This window comes from Orycteropus afer, unplaced genomic scaffold (genome assembly GCF_000298275.1).
Source record: "Orycteropus afer afer isolate SDZICR_OR568_19922 unplaced genomic scaffold, OryAfe1.0 scaffold00009, whole genome shotgun sequence".
Taxonomy (NCBI): domain Eukaryota; kingdom Metazoa; phylum Chordata; class Mammalia; order Tubulidentata; family Orycteropodidae; genus Orycteropus; species Orycteropus afer.
In genome coordinates, this window is record NW_006921596.1 from 17,303,931 (window position 1) to 17,319,047 (window position 15,117).

A 15,117-nucleotide genomic window follows, 5' to 3' on the forward strand; every position below is an offset into this window, starting at 1 on the left:
GGTCCCTTTTTTTTTTTCTTTAATGATTTTATTTCATTCCACATTGTTCTCCCATTCTATCGAGGATCTCCTACATAGATCCCCCTCTGAGTGGTAGACAGTGCTGGCTGGGCACCATCTAGTTCTTCTGGTCTCATAGTCATATAGGCTAAGAATTGCATGGTGTCCCGGTCACTTGGACTAATTGTTTCCCTGCATCTTTGGTTTTCTTCATTCTTCTTTGTTCTGGACAAGGAGAGACCCATCTTTGCATCTAGATATCTGCTTGCAAGCTTTTAAGATCCCAGTCGCTACTTGCCAAAGTAGAATGTGGAACAATGTTTTTGTGCAGTATGTTATGCCAATTGAGTTTGATGTCCCCAGCAACTATGGTCCCGGCCCCACAGGTCCAACTACTTGTTCTCTCTAGTAGCTGGCTGTGGCCAAGAAGTGACTACAACCTTGTCCCTTGTCAGCTCTATTATATATGTGGACATTCTTACAGAACATACAAATACACTTGTAGAACTGTTGTCATCCAGCCCTATACATGGTCATGGGCACACTCCCCCCGTGCATAAACATACCTAATAGTTCAGCCTCCCCACCCATCTATCCACCCATATATCAATGTTTGCCTTCACAGACAATGCACTGTACGTGCAAAAGGTTCATCTATGTTGTCTCTAAGGCACGGTATTTTCAATAGCCTCATATGCTTATGAGAGATGGACAATGAATAAGGAAGACCAAAGAAGAGTTGATGCTTTTCAGATGTGTTGGTGAAGAATACTGAAAGTACCATGCACTGCCAGAAGAACTAACAGATCTCTCCTGGAAGGAGTGCAGCCGGAATGCTCCTTGGAAGTGAGAATGGCCAGACTTCATCTCACCTACTTTGGTCATGTTGTCAGAAGGGACCAGTCTCCTTCAGGAGAAGGATATCATGCTTGGTCAAAGTAGTGGGTCAGTGAAAAAGGGGAAGGCCTGGCAACAAGATGGATTGGCACGGTGGCTGTAACGATGGGCTCAGGTATAGCAAGGACTATGAGGCTGGTGCAGGGGTTGCTATGACTCAGAGCCGACTCAACAACAACAACATTGTCTCTTTGTCTTTGTATTATTTTTAAGTGGTTGTTCTAGGAGTTTAAATACAACTAACTTTTTGAAGTCTATTTAGAGTTATTTTTTACAAGTTCATATAAAACTTTGAATCCTTACAACCAAATAGGATCTTTACCTAATCTATGTTGTATTTACTGTTTCCTGTTTTCCATTTATGTTATTTTTTCCTTTGTATTATTACATCTACATACATTGAAAGCCCCATCAATGTTATCATTTTTGCTTTCAACAGTCATATGTACTTTAAAGAATTTAAGAGGAGAAAATAGTCTGTTCCATTTACCCAGATGTTTACTATTTTGGCTGCTCTTCCTTCATTCCTAAAGTTCCAAGTTTACGTCTGCTGTCATTTCCCTTCAGCCGTTTGGACTTCCTATGGCATTTTGGGAGCTCTGGTAGCATAGTGCCTAAGGCACTTGACTGCTAACCAGAAGGCTGGCGGTTCAAACCCACCAGCCACTCCTCGGAAGGAAGGTGGGGCAATCCTACTTCCGTAGTAATACTGCCTCGGAAACCCAAGGAGGGGTCGCTATGAGTCGGGGCCGACTCGACGGCAAATAACAACAACAACAACAACATGGCATTTATTTTAGTGCAGGTCTTCTGGTGCAGATTCTCTTAGTTTTCTCTCCTCTGAGAATGTCTTTATTTTGCTTTCCTTTCTAAGGCTATTTTTGCTGTGTGTAGAATTCTGAGTTGACAGTTCTTTTCTTTCAACAATTTAAGGATAATGTTCTGCTGTCTTCAGGCCTCCATGGTTTCACCATTTACTAGTTGCCTACATTTTGCCTTTCCTTACCGTTCCTACTGCTGTAGTATTTTGTGCACAGGTAGTTGCTTCTTATATTTTATTCAGAGGTTTTAGTTGTAATCAGTGGGGGAGAGAGGCTGGCATGAGCTTATTCCATTTGGGCTGATACCAAAAAGTTCCAGTTTGTTTTCTGTTGACCACTGGGAAAAGATATTTTGCAAAGAAATTATAGCTTGGTGACAGAAGCCAGGAGAGGGCTTTTTGTGTTTTTTCCCAGGGCACACTAATGGTCCTAATGACTTATTCTGTGACCTCATAGATGAGCAATTATTTAACATGATGCTATTAAGCAACCTCCTTTTATATGTAGTGTCCCGGCCTCTCTTCTGGGCTTGCTTGCAGCATTCAAGTAATCTTCACTTATTCATTAAATGATAATGTTATCATTGGAGTGCCACCACCATAAAGTATAATGAAGATTTTTTAAAAAATACTATTTTATTGTGTTTAAGGTGAAACTTTGCCCAGCAAATTGGGTTCTCATTTAACTATTACTACACAAATTGTTCAATGACATTGGTGACATTTTTTTACAATATGTCAACATTCTCATTAATTCCATTCTGGATGTTTTGTTTCCAGTACTCGGACCTCCCTGCCCTCTTCCCCCCTCATCTTTGCTCTAGAGTAATTATTGACTGTTTGGTCTCAGAGAGATGATTTTTTTTAAAGGAGCGCAGTACTATGTTCTTTATTTTACGAGCCACTTTGTTAGCTAAAAAGTGACCTCGGGGTAGTTTGGGCTCAAGGTTTATGAAACATTTCAGGATAATAGTCTTGGGGAGTCCTCTAGTCTCAACTGGCCAAGTAAGTCTCGATTTTTGAAGAATGTGAGTTTTGTTCTACATTTTCACCTCTTCTGTCAGGATCCAGCTCTTGTGGGCCTAAACAGAATGGTAGCTGGACACCATCTAGTTCAGCTGGTCTCAGGGTAGATAAGGCCATGGTTTCTGTAGACTAGTTTCTACTCTGAGTCTTAGTTTCCTTATTTTTCTTTTGCTGTGGATGAGAAGTGGCCAATAGTTGTGTCTTAAATGTGGAATGAAGATTTGTGGAAAGGAGAAGTTATTGGATGTAAATGTGCAAGGTAAGACATCAGAGGTGCTCTTTCACTTGTATTGTTGCTAGTCTTTCTGTGAGAGTTATCTAGCATCTTCCACTATGGCTCTAGAAGCTATACAAGTAATTTTAAGTAAAGTTTCTATAAACACGAATCTTTCGACAGGAAAGAATATGGCAGGACATATAAACAAGGACGAGAGATGAGGAAATGGGGAGGGACGTGTAGCAGGGACCAAGGAGGAAGTTTACAGCACAACTTTGATATCGTACACACTGAGACTCTTAATCAAAATAAAAAATAACACCCATGGAGGTTGTCCTGTCCTTCAGGTGTCAAGCTGTTGTAGCTAGCAGTTACAGAGTGGGTATGATACCACTTCTGCCTTTCAATGACTGGTGACAACTGCCAGCAGCCCCCACTGTTTCTAAGCACAGGGAGATTTGGGCAGGGGGAATGAGAGTCAACCAAGGATTAAAATAACTTCTCTGGGAAGAATGTCACAAAGTGTGTGGCCCTGGTTGCAGTCCCTCAGTCTCATAATAGGTGCATTTGATACCTGAGCTGGGACCTTGTGAACACCCCCAGTTAACTAAACTCACTCACTCTGAACTAGAGCAAACAGTTGGCTCCAGGCGGTTGGGAGAATGGTGAGCCTTTGTAGCCAGGTCGGTCACTCACATTTCCCATAGACGGCTTCCATCTGCTCACACAGCACTGACACTGAGTTTTCTCTGCTTCGTTGTGTGGTATGGCTCCACTTTAAATATAGACCATCCGCTGGCCTTTAAAGCACTTTTCTTTTGATCTCCAGCATACTGGCAGTTAGGAAAAATAGTCTGAAAAATTAATGACGAATTCATTTCATCTTCCTTTCTCTCTCTCTCTCTCTTCCTTCCTCTCTCCCCCTCTCTCTTGTCTTTTATTTTAAACACACCTGCATATCTGTGCCTGTGAAGACTTGCTTTGTTTTGAGAAACTGGACTGTGCTTTTGTTACCACACTGTTTCCATACCCAGTTCCATGCCAGGTCTGTTGTCTGTCTCTTTAAGTGATTTAGCCAAGGGATGTTTGATGGGAAAAGCAAGGAAGTTCAATAACTTCACAGTTTGTTTCTCTCAGAGTAACTTATCTTGCTAAACTCAATGCTTAATGGGTGTGGGGTGGGGAGGAAGGGTGGGAAAGAGGAAGGGTGGAGTGTTCCTGTCTCTTTTTTGGAGCTATGAATTCTTGCAGTGCAAACTGCTCCCATAAGCCCCGCCCATGTCCCCTTCCCACTTTATCCTTTTCTCCTTCCTTCTTTCCTCTCCCCGAGTCTAATGGGTTATGTTGATACTTTAGGGGTGAGGGGAGACCTGAGCAGCTCTCCACCATGCTCTTACTTTCCCTTCTTACCAGTGTTCTCAGCTCAAAAAAAATACCAAACTCACTGCCATGGAGTCAATTCTGACTCGTAGGAAACCGCTCCCCCATTGGGTTTCCAATGCTGTAAATCTTTACGGAGTAGATTGCCCCATCTTCCTTCCATGGAGTGGCTGGTAGGTTTGAACCACTGACCTTCAAGTGCCTTATCTACAAAAACTTCATTATGGTTTTTCCTCTCAATTTGTTATTTAAAAAAAAAAATCACTGTCCAGTCAGCTCCTTCTGATATCTTTTAGATTTTCAGCTATGTGATGGCAGGCATCTTGAAGATCTAACAGAAGTGTGGCCTCATGATCCGAAGTATGGTCTGCTTTACTGGTTCAGCTAAGTGCATTTGGAGAGGTACTATCTTTTTGGAAACAAAAAGACCCATTCTACTTTTGGGTTTCATTTAGCAATTTTTATTTTTGTGAATGTGCACTGAACTCTGCAGACCAGAGACTAATTGGTGATTAGTCAAGTGTCCAGATGAGTTAGAATTGAGAGCTGAGATAGGACTTAAAACAGTGGCTTCTCAGTACTTTTGATATGTCTGAATCAGTTTTAAATACTGGATATTTTACCAGCATACTCCAAGGGATTTAAAGACACTCAAAAGGATTAAGAAACAGCCCTGGCTAACTCAGAAATATGGTAACATAGTCATTTCTACAGTTTAACGATGTCTAGCGAAGTTCATAATAGCATCATAGCTCATTTTATCCTCCTTTAGCACCATGTGGGAGCTCTGGTGGCATAGTGCCTAAGGCATTTGACTGCTAAACAGAAGGCTGGCGGTTCAAACCCACCAGCCACTCCTCAGTAGGAAGGTTGGGCAATCTGCTTCCGTAGAGATAACGCCTCAGAAACCCAAGGAGGGGTCGCTAGGAGTTGAATCAACTGGACAGTGAGTTTAGTTTTTTAGCAGTATGTGATTGAGCAAAGTCTTCAAAATATTTCAGTAAATATGCAGTCTTTGTTGCTGGCTGGACAGTATACCATGTGTTTGCCTCTTATCTCTTAGTAACAAGTCATACCCACTTTTACACTACACCCCTTAATGGTCCATCTGACACACATCACCATAACACTATTATGTATACTCGCTGTAGCAAAACATAACAGTATGTATACTCCTTGGCAGCAAAACTATATTTTGGGGGTTGGCAGGCTTTTCCTGTAAAGGTTGTTACTGTTTTGAGGCAATGTCAGCGCATAGCAACCCCGTGTGACAGAAGTGCCCAATAGGGTTTTCTAGGCTGCAATCTTTATAGGTTGCAGATCGCCACATCTTTCTTATGTAGAGCAACTGGTGGGTTCAAATTGCCAACCTTTCTGTTAGCAGTCTAGCACTTAACCATTCCACCACCAAAAAAAAAAAAAAAAAAACCCAAGCAAACCCACTGCCATCAAATTGATTCCAGCTCATAGCCACCCCTATTGAGTTTCTGAGGTGGTAAATCTTTACAGAAGGAAATTGTCCAGTCTTGCTTCCATGGAGTAGCTGGTGAGTTTGAACCACCAACCTTCTGGGTAGCAGTCAGATGCATTAGGCACTGTGCTACCAGGGCTCCTTAAATATTTTTGGCTTTGTGGTCCATATAGTCTCTGTTGCAACTCTTCATCTCTGCCACTATAGTATGAAAGCAGCCACAGACAATATATAAATGAATGTAAATGACTATATTTCCATATAACTTTATTTACAAAAGAGGTGCCTGGCTGGATTTGGCCCGCCAGCTGCAGTTTGCTGACCTCTGCTATATTTTATAAATTGATGAAACAAAGCATACAGTGGGTTTAAGGACTGCATTGGAAGACTGCAGTTGGTGCTCATACTGACCTTTGTTAATTTGTGGCATACTCCATAGCCAGTTTAAAGGAGATCACTTGGAATCTTGACTAATGTGTCTACCTCTTGTTGCTGTCCCCCCCACCCCCCACAGTTCTAACTAGTGTATGAGCCATCTTTGCAGATGGGAGGAATAGAATGATGGATGGTGATATCTAATTCCTCAGGAGTAGTCTGGAACAAGTCCTCTCTTTTTACTAATACCATTAGGCACATGATAGATCACCACGTAGTAAGATACACATAGATGGCTGCTACTTTTATCCTGTAAAAAAGGTTGAAAATGGTCTTGGTTTTCTCCATTTCTGCCTTCTAACTAATACTCAGTTCTTCTCTCATTACTATGTTCTTTGTTTAAATATTAGACAGGAGATGTTGGTTGTACATTAGCTTAATGTTCCGTCTGACACACGTCACATGGTCCAGCCTTTTTGGCTATTATAAACTTCTACAGCTCTGTTATCACTGTTTTACATTTGGTGGAATGAATGTGTTTCTTTATCCTTACTTCGTCTTGTCTGCTCTGTTCTTGGTTTGAGTTCAAGTCTTAGATCTTGAGTGCCAACAACAACAAGCATCCTTGCTTGCCCGTTCCTGTTAGACAAGGTAGAGTGCTGTCATGTGCAGTTTTCTGCTCATGCTGAGAGGTAGGACAAGGCATTTAGGTGGCTTAAGTGACTGGAAATAAAGTCTTCTATTCTTTAAATTCCCAGTTCAGGTTTGATGTATAATAAAGTATCTTGTGGCTCATATGAAAAGCACTTGTCTTGATTCCAGTCCCAGTTAATCAGGATTTGATATATGAAATCTACCCTACAATTTATATCATTGGCAGAGAAAAGACATACCTTTCTGGGTCGAGCAGATGAACATTTGTATTCAGCTGTACACATTGTCCTGAAAGTTTAGTGATCCTGTATGTCTGACTGTTCCCCCTTTTGTTTCTCAGATTGACTTCATGCCCCATTTAGCCCATCAGAATACTATGTCTTGGCACGTTTTATTGCACTAGAAATATCCATTTCATCATGAGAATTATGTACTTTATTTTTGGCTTCTTCTTGTAAGATGGGAGATACATAGAGGAAATAGAAAGGAGATTGCAACAATTAAAGCTTAACTTTCTTACTAGAGCCAGTGAGTGATTACTGTCCTCCTCCAGGAGCATGAAAGTAAAGAGCAGGGCTTTGTAAATGGCAGATTGTGCAGACCAATTTAATTTCCTCCTCTGATAGAGTGACAGTCCAAGATTATAAGGAAAGAGAAATAGATACTATCTATATGGACTCTAGAAAGGCTTTTGATTTCATCCAACATGACATTCTCATCAATAAATTAGGAAGGCCTGGTCCAGATCACATTGTGGTTAAGTGAAAACCCCACTTGACAGAAGGGCTTCACCCAAAGTGGGACTGGTGAATTCTTCTGTTACCTTTACACCAGGTGCAGTCTCGCATCTTGGAGTTCTGTTTGGAAGAGCAACGTACTTGACAGGTACGTCGCCACCAGGAATACCTTTGAAAAAAGGCATCAGGAATACTTTTAAAAATATCAAAATAGAGATAAGGGCAATTAAGAATGTTTTTAAATATCATAGAACCAGACTTAAAGAAAGATTTAATACCTACATACCCTAAAAAAGGCTTGGGCACCAGAAGAAAACTAACCTCCATTCACGAATGTTGCTGTTGTCACTGGTTCATGGCACATTCAAACCTAGATACAGAATATTAGAGTTAGAGGGACCTTTGGTGTTAAATTATCCATTCTCATTTTGCAGAAGGCTGTCAGCTCAAGACAACACAGCTAGTTAATTGCAGGACAGGGACTAGAACTCCTAGCTCAGTGTTCTTTTTGCTACAAATTTTCACCATTGACTTTTTTTTTTAATACTTTTATTGAGGCATATTTTATGTATTATATAATTCACCCATTACAAGTGTACAATTTAATGATTTTTTTATAAACTCATCAAATTGTACAGTCATCACCATAAGTCAGTTTTAGAACATGTTTATTACCCCATTGACCTTTCATGTCATTAACTGTTAACTCCATCAGCCCACCCTCCAGCCCTAGGCAACCACTAATCTACTGTCTATCTCTCTGGATTTGCCTTTTTAGATATTTAATATTAATAGAATTATACGATAGCTGGTCTTTGTGTCCCTTTTACTTAGCATAATGTTTTTGAGGCTCATCCATACCTTAGCATGTATCAGTAGTTTGTGCTTTTGTATTGCTGAATAGTAGTCCATTGTATGGATATACCCCATTTTGTCTATTCATCAGTTGGTGGATATTTAGGTTTTGCCCAGTTATAGATATTATAAATCATGCTGCTAGGAATATTCATTAGTAATGGGCTCAAGCATAGATGGCAAGGGTTGTGAAGATGGTGCAGTGCCATGCAGTGTTTCATTCTGTTGTACGTAGGGTCTCTTAGTCAGAGCCAACTCAATGACACCTAACAACAAAACAAGAACATTCATATGTCACCATACAAATATTTTTAAGGTCAGTAGCTCTTTCTCCTCAAATTAGGGTTAAATTATCCATCAGAGGTAGCCTCTTCCCCTAACCTGTGTCTCCAGCTCTGGATAGTAGAGTTCCCTGAAATGACAACTAAAGTTGCTATTAATGTTCTAATAAATAGCCTTAGGGGGTTAAATGGTCCAGAGGAAAAAGGCTTGTTAATCTAATAACAGTCTTTTATTCTCTGATGGCTTATGAGAAACTGTTAGCCAAATGCCCTCCATCTTCACAGAAAATAAATGAGAGGAATTGGATTTAAACTTCAGCAGAAAACACTTCAGATAGTCGTAAGGAGACTCATTTTATATGGCAGTGGATGAAATCGAGTTAATTTGCAATATTATAAAAACAAAACTCATGTAATTTCCTCTGAGAGAAGCTTCTACGAATGGATTTCAGTTTGTCTGAGGCCAGATGGCCCCTTGTGAGTCCCTAAAAGAAGAGAGTCCTTCTGTGATTTTTTTTTTTTTGGTGTGGTTAAGGAAGACATTTGGCCTTTTGTGTTCACAGAGGCCATTTCATTGTACTCATGAGAAATAAAACCAGTCATTGGAGAGTTTTGTACAAATCACTGGGTGTGGCAGAAGAAGATGGGACATTGCTCCAATGTCCTAAACAGCAGGCCTTCTAGCTACTGTTCTCTCCCTAATAATAGGGGCAATAATCATTCTTGAATTCTAGAGTTTTACAGTTACAAAGTAATTTCACATCTAATCCCCTTTTGAGCCTGTAGTGGTTCCTACAGTTACCTGTGGAATGGACTCTGTCACATGGCTGTTCAAAGTCCTTTCCAATCCAATCACATCCTATTGTTCTGCCTTTATCTCCTGTCATGTCCAGGGATGGACTCTAGTCACATTGGACTATTCATCTTCTCTGGAATACCTCACCTGCTTTAGCTCCTGTGTGTTTTTACCAGACTGTCTCTCCATATCCCTTTGTCTATTTGGAGAACTCGCACTCAGCGTGTAGTCAGGCCTACACACTATTTCTTCTGTAAGTAAATATTCTCCTTTCCTGGGTCTCTGCATAATTCATTGCTCCCTGTTTTGAGTACCATAAAACAAAACAAAACAAACCCACTGCCATTGAATTGACCCCATATGTTACAGAGAAGAACTACCCCATAGGGTTTTCTTGACTGTAATCTTTATAGAAGTAGGTCACCAGGTCTTTCTTCTGTGGAGCTGCTGCAGAGGTTTGGACCACCCATGTTTGAGTTAGCAGCTGATTGCAAACAGCTTTTGCCACCCACAGGGCTTTGGACACCCATACTGATTGGATAAGACAGTACAAAGTACTAGCTGTATGACTTCAGGTTAAGTAGCTTACCTTCTCTATGTTTTTCTTTCCTTTTCTGGACTATTTTTGTTATCTTTCAGAGGAGTCCTATGAAACTCGAATACCAATGCATATTATAAGCAAATGTAATGGATTAGGAGTAAAAGTAGAAATAAGAGCGTAACACTTCAGAGTATAATTATAACCACTTGTCTGTGGATTGTCTTGATCCTTGAGAACAGCATTCCTGTTGTGTTCACTTTTGTATCCTAAGCAGTGAGCCCAAGCCCTGATACAAAATAAATTGGATTGAATAACTGTAAAGTGAGATACTGTTGTCATCATTTGCAGACTAGAAATTGAGGCCCCAAATGTAATGATTCAGTCACTTGTGAATCACCTTCTTGGTCACCTTTTCCTGAGTTCACCATAGACCTTCTAGAGACCTTGGAGGACTTGTACACTGGGTATATTTGGTATCAAGGGTTTTTAGGTGCCTTCGAGTCGACTCCGACTATGATGACCCAATGTATAACAGAATGAAATGTTGCTCAGTCCTGTGTCATCCTCACAATTAATAGACAGGTTTGAGCCCATTGTTACAGCGACTGTGTCAATCCATCTCATTGAGGGTCTTCCTCTTTTTCACTTACCCTCTGCTTCACCAAGCATGATGCCCTTCTCCATGGACTGGTCCCTCCTGATCATGTGTTCAGAGGAAGCAAAGTGAAGTCTCACCATTCTTACGTCTAAGGAGCATTCTGGCTGTACTACTAAGATAGATTTGTTCATTCTTCTGGCAGTATATAGTATATTTAATATTCTTCACCAACGCTATAATTTAAATGTGTCAAGTCTTCAGTCTTCCTTTTTCATTGTACAGCTTTTACGTGCATATGAGGTGCTTAAAAATACCATGGCTTGGGTCAGGTGCATCTTAGTCCTCAAGGTGACATCTTTGCTTTTTAACACTTTAAAGAAGTCTTTTGCAGCAGATTTGCCCAATGCAATATATGATTTGATTTATTGACTGCTGATTCATGGCCATTGATTGTGGACCCAAGTAAAATGAAATCCTTGGCAACTTTGATATTTTCTCCATTTATCATGGAGTTGCTTATTGATCCAGTTGTGAGGATTTTTATTTTCTTTATGTTGAATTGTAATCCATACTGAAGGCTGTAGTCTTGGGTCTTCATCAATAAATACTTCATGGGAGGGCGTGTACTCTGATTCAGTCATCAGGGATGCTGCTGTTGTTAGTTGCCGTTGAATCAGTTCACACAATCCGACTCATGTTGGCTCCTATGTGTGCAGTGTAGAACTGCTCCAGGGGGTTTTCAAGGCTTTAACCAAGTATATCCATGGGCCCCACAGTAGATCTACCGAATCAGAACCTCTGGAGCTGGGCCCTCAGGGGGCCTGTATTTTAATAAGAATCCCCCTTGCAAGTTTTTCTTAAGCATATTGAATTTTGAGAACTTCTGTAAGGGGATTAGGTAGATATCTTTCCAATGTCCAAGAATTCTTCAGTTCTACTCTGACAATGAAGATTCCTTACAAAAGAAATTCATGAGACATTTACCTTCTCCTGCTAGGAAAATGCATATCATCTTTTACGTGCTTAGAGAAAGAGAGAACTAAGAAATCAATGAACTCTAGAAATGTTCATTTTTGTATTGGTACAGTTTTTATAACATTTTATATAATACGTATTATGTTCTTATAATGTATATATTTATATTTTTCCTTTTGAAAATATTATGGCTTCGAATGGGTTAGCCATGCTATAGTTTATGAATATTTATCTAGAAGATTGGAAACAGTTTGATTGAAGCCTTCTAAAAAATGGCAGGTTCTAGGACCTAATGGAATTCAGGCAACTCAAATCTAAGGTGAGGCATCATACGGGGTGTGGTGCAATGTAAGCTGGTAGAGAAAAGCCAGTTCTTCCACATGTAAGCTACTTAGACTCCATCTCAGCTCTCTCCGTACCGTCTCCAAGATTCTGACAGCTTTTACACTTGCTCGTTAAACCGAAAGCATGTTTCTTGCAAAGGCTTTGTTGGAAGGGGCTGATCGAGGTCTTGGAGAAGCTCTCGGAGGCCTTCTTGGAGGAGGAGGTCAGAGAGCAGGAGGAGGAAGAGGAGGAAATATAGGAGGGATAGTTGGAGGAATTGTGAATTTTATCAGTGAGGCCGCAGCAGCTCAGTATACTCCAGAACCGCCTCCCACTCAGCAGCATTTCACCAACGTGGAGGCCAACGAAAGTGAGGAAGTTAAGCGGTTTCGGCGACAATTTGTGCAACTGGCTGGACCGGACATGGAGGTGGGTGCCACTGACCTGATGAATATTCTCAACAAAGTTATTGCTAAGCACACAGATCTGAAGACCGATGGCTTCAGTCTGGACACATGCCGGAGCATTGTATCTGCCATGGACAGTGACACGACTGGGAAGCTGGGCTTTGAAGAATTCAAGTATCTGTGGAACAACATCAGGAAGTGGCAATGTGTGTATAAGCAATATGACAGCAACCATTCTGGGTCTCTGGAAAGCTCTCAGCTGCGAGGGGCTATACAGGCAGCAGGCTTCCAGCTGAATGAACAACTCTACCAAATGATTATCCGCCGGTATGCCGATGAAGATGGGAGTATGGATTTTAACAACTTCATCAGCTGCCTCGTTCGCCTGGATGCCATGTTTCGTGCCTTCAAATCTCTGGATCGAGATGCTGATGGCCTCATTCAGGTGTCTATCCAAGAATGGCTGCAGCTGACCATGTATTCCTGAAGTGGGCACTGAGAAGGCTGGCCCGACCCTGGAGGACAGGACTGCCAGGACCTGAGCTGTGCTGTCCCTAGGATTGCTGGTACCCACTTGCAGCTGTCAGTCCCTGGCCAGCTGTCACTGTTCTTTCTGTCTCTGAGCTTGCGGCACCTTTTACTGCTTGATTAAAAGAGATTTTTCATGAGAAGTGATGTGATTGGAGTGGTTTGTATACTGGCTTTTTGAGATACTGGATTCACGTAGACTTTATATAGGTAATGTCGGGATGGGGGAGCTTGCAGGGCAGGGCCCGGAGTAGATATTTAATGGTTATTGCTTATTTGGTAAATAATTTCCAAGGAGTAGGAACTTTGCTGTTGTTGTTAAGAATGAAATTTTGAAAAAGTCCTAAAATAAATCAAGGATGTACTCAGGAGGTAAGTTTTTCCCATTAAAAAGGTGAGAAGGAAAGTTCCAAATCTGTTTTTCTCTTAATTTCACATCTGGTCTTTCCATTACAGTAAAAATAAAAAGTGCTTTCCAGGAAAACTCCCTATTGAACCATGTAGAAGCAGCATCATAAATGTGAAATTAAGTGATTTCATGTCGGGGTAGTAGTGGATTAGGGTAGAGCAACTATCTAAAATTCTAGAATTCTTATAGTCCTGTTTCTCTAGTGAAATAAGCATATAAAAATGAAACCAAACCCACTGCCACTGAGTGGTTCCAACTCACAGTGACCGTACAGGACAGAGTAGAATGGCTCCATAGTGTTTATAACACTGTAGATCTTTACAGAAGCAGACTTGACTGCCTCATCTTTCTCCCACGCAGCGGCTGGTGTGTGGGAATTGCCGACCTGTTGGTTAGCTGCCAAATGCTTTAACCACTGCGCCACCAGAATGCCTCAGAAAATTAGCATATAGCAATTCTGTTTTGTTTTGAAATATTTCTAAAGAGAGTCAAGGGCACTGGGGAATAAAGGGTGTACCAGTAGTTCGAGATGTTTCTGGCAGCTTTAATTAATCAACACCATCACTCTTATGTGTACTTGATACAAAATCAGGCATGCTCAGCTCTTGCCATATCTTGCCCTGCCTTGGAGCAAGTAAAGTTATTTTTTGTTTTTGTTTCTGTTTGAAAACTATACACAGGAAAAAAGTAAAGAGAGAAAAGAAGAAAAACAGAGTAATCAGTTAAATGGGATATAAAGCAATAAATATAAAGGAAATATCACTGGTGTTTGATTACAGTGGTCCTCAAGCCCGGGCTGCAATTTAGAGTCACTGGGAGAGCTCTTTAAGAACACGTACTGATGGCTGAGCCCCACCCCAAACAAGTTAACTAAGATTCTTTGGAAGTGGGGTCCAGAGATGAGTATGTTTAAGCTCCCCATGCGGTTCTCGTGAGCAGCCAAGGTTGAGAGTCACTGCGCGTGAAGTAAGACTGTCTCAGGATTTCTGAAACCTGGCCCAGCTGAACGGGAGGCTGAGCTAGGAGAGTCAGTATTGCCAGTGCCCAGGGGCAGAAGGATAAGGATCCTGAGAAACTGGCACCCATAAACCGGTGGTCACGCTCTGCTTGTGTGTATACCCTTGTTCGGCTTTATACTTTGGGTTCAGGCTGCGGTAGCAGGACAGCCGGAACCCCAAATCCTGCTGCGAAGTGGACTTGGACGAGAGAGGCTGCACTCTGGAGTACATTTCCTCGGCCTGCTCTTTAACTAGTTTCCACTCCTCCTGCGTCTCTGTTTTTTAATACATTCCCTCTCGTCCAGGCTATTTTTGGAGGGGCCAGAATAGCCCGGGAGAGAGGGAATCCATTAAATTTATCGTAAGTTGAAAGATAAATTCTCCCTTTCTCTTTTGACTTATTCAGAAGAAAATTGTAACTATGGAAATTATGTAACTGGCCTGTTAACAGCCCTCAGCTGCCTTTTAGAAACTCCCAGTGAAATTTGGAGAAGTTGACATTTGGCCTCTGTTTTCACCATCATCACCATCTAATACTTATGAAATACCAATACATTTGATTCCAAACTGTTCCAAGTGCGGAGATCACATCCCCCTTCCTCAAGGGACTTGTTGTTTCAGCTGGGTGTGCTACTTAGACCATGTGTGGTTACAGAAGTAATAAGGCTGCTGCCAGAAGCCACACATTAATATTAGTCTCCCTGTTAGATTGTTGTTTATTACTTGCCGACGAGTTGGTTCCAACTCATGTTGTTGTTAAGTGCCGTCGAGTCGTTTCCAACTCATAGCGACCCCATGCACAGCAGAACGAAACACTGCCCGATCCCG

General features: G+C 41.3%; 2 protein-coding genes across 2 annotated transcripts in view; both read left to right on the top strand.

The window, feature by feature from the left end:
• LPCAT2 (lysophosphatidylcholine acyltransferase 2) overlaps positions 1-15,117 on the top strand; it is a 108,681-nt gene that overhangs the window by 71,447 nt on the left and 22,117 nt on the right. The gene's annotated exons all lie outside the window — the stretch shown is intronic.
• Positions 12,092-12,841, top strand: CAPNS2 (calpain small subunit 2). The gene has a single exon (XM_007947152.1). It carries the CDS (start codon positions 12,092-12,094, stop codon positions 12,839-12,841), a length of 750 nt encoding a protein of 249 aa, XP_007945343.1.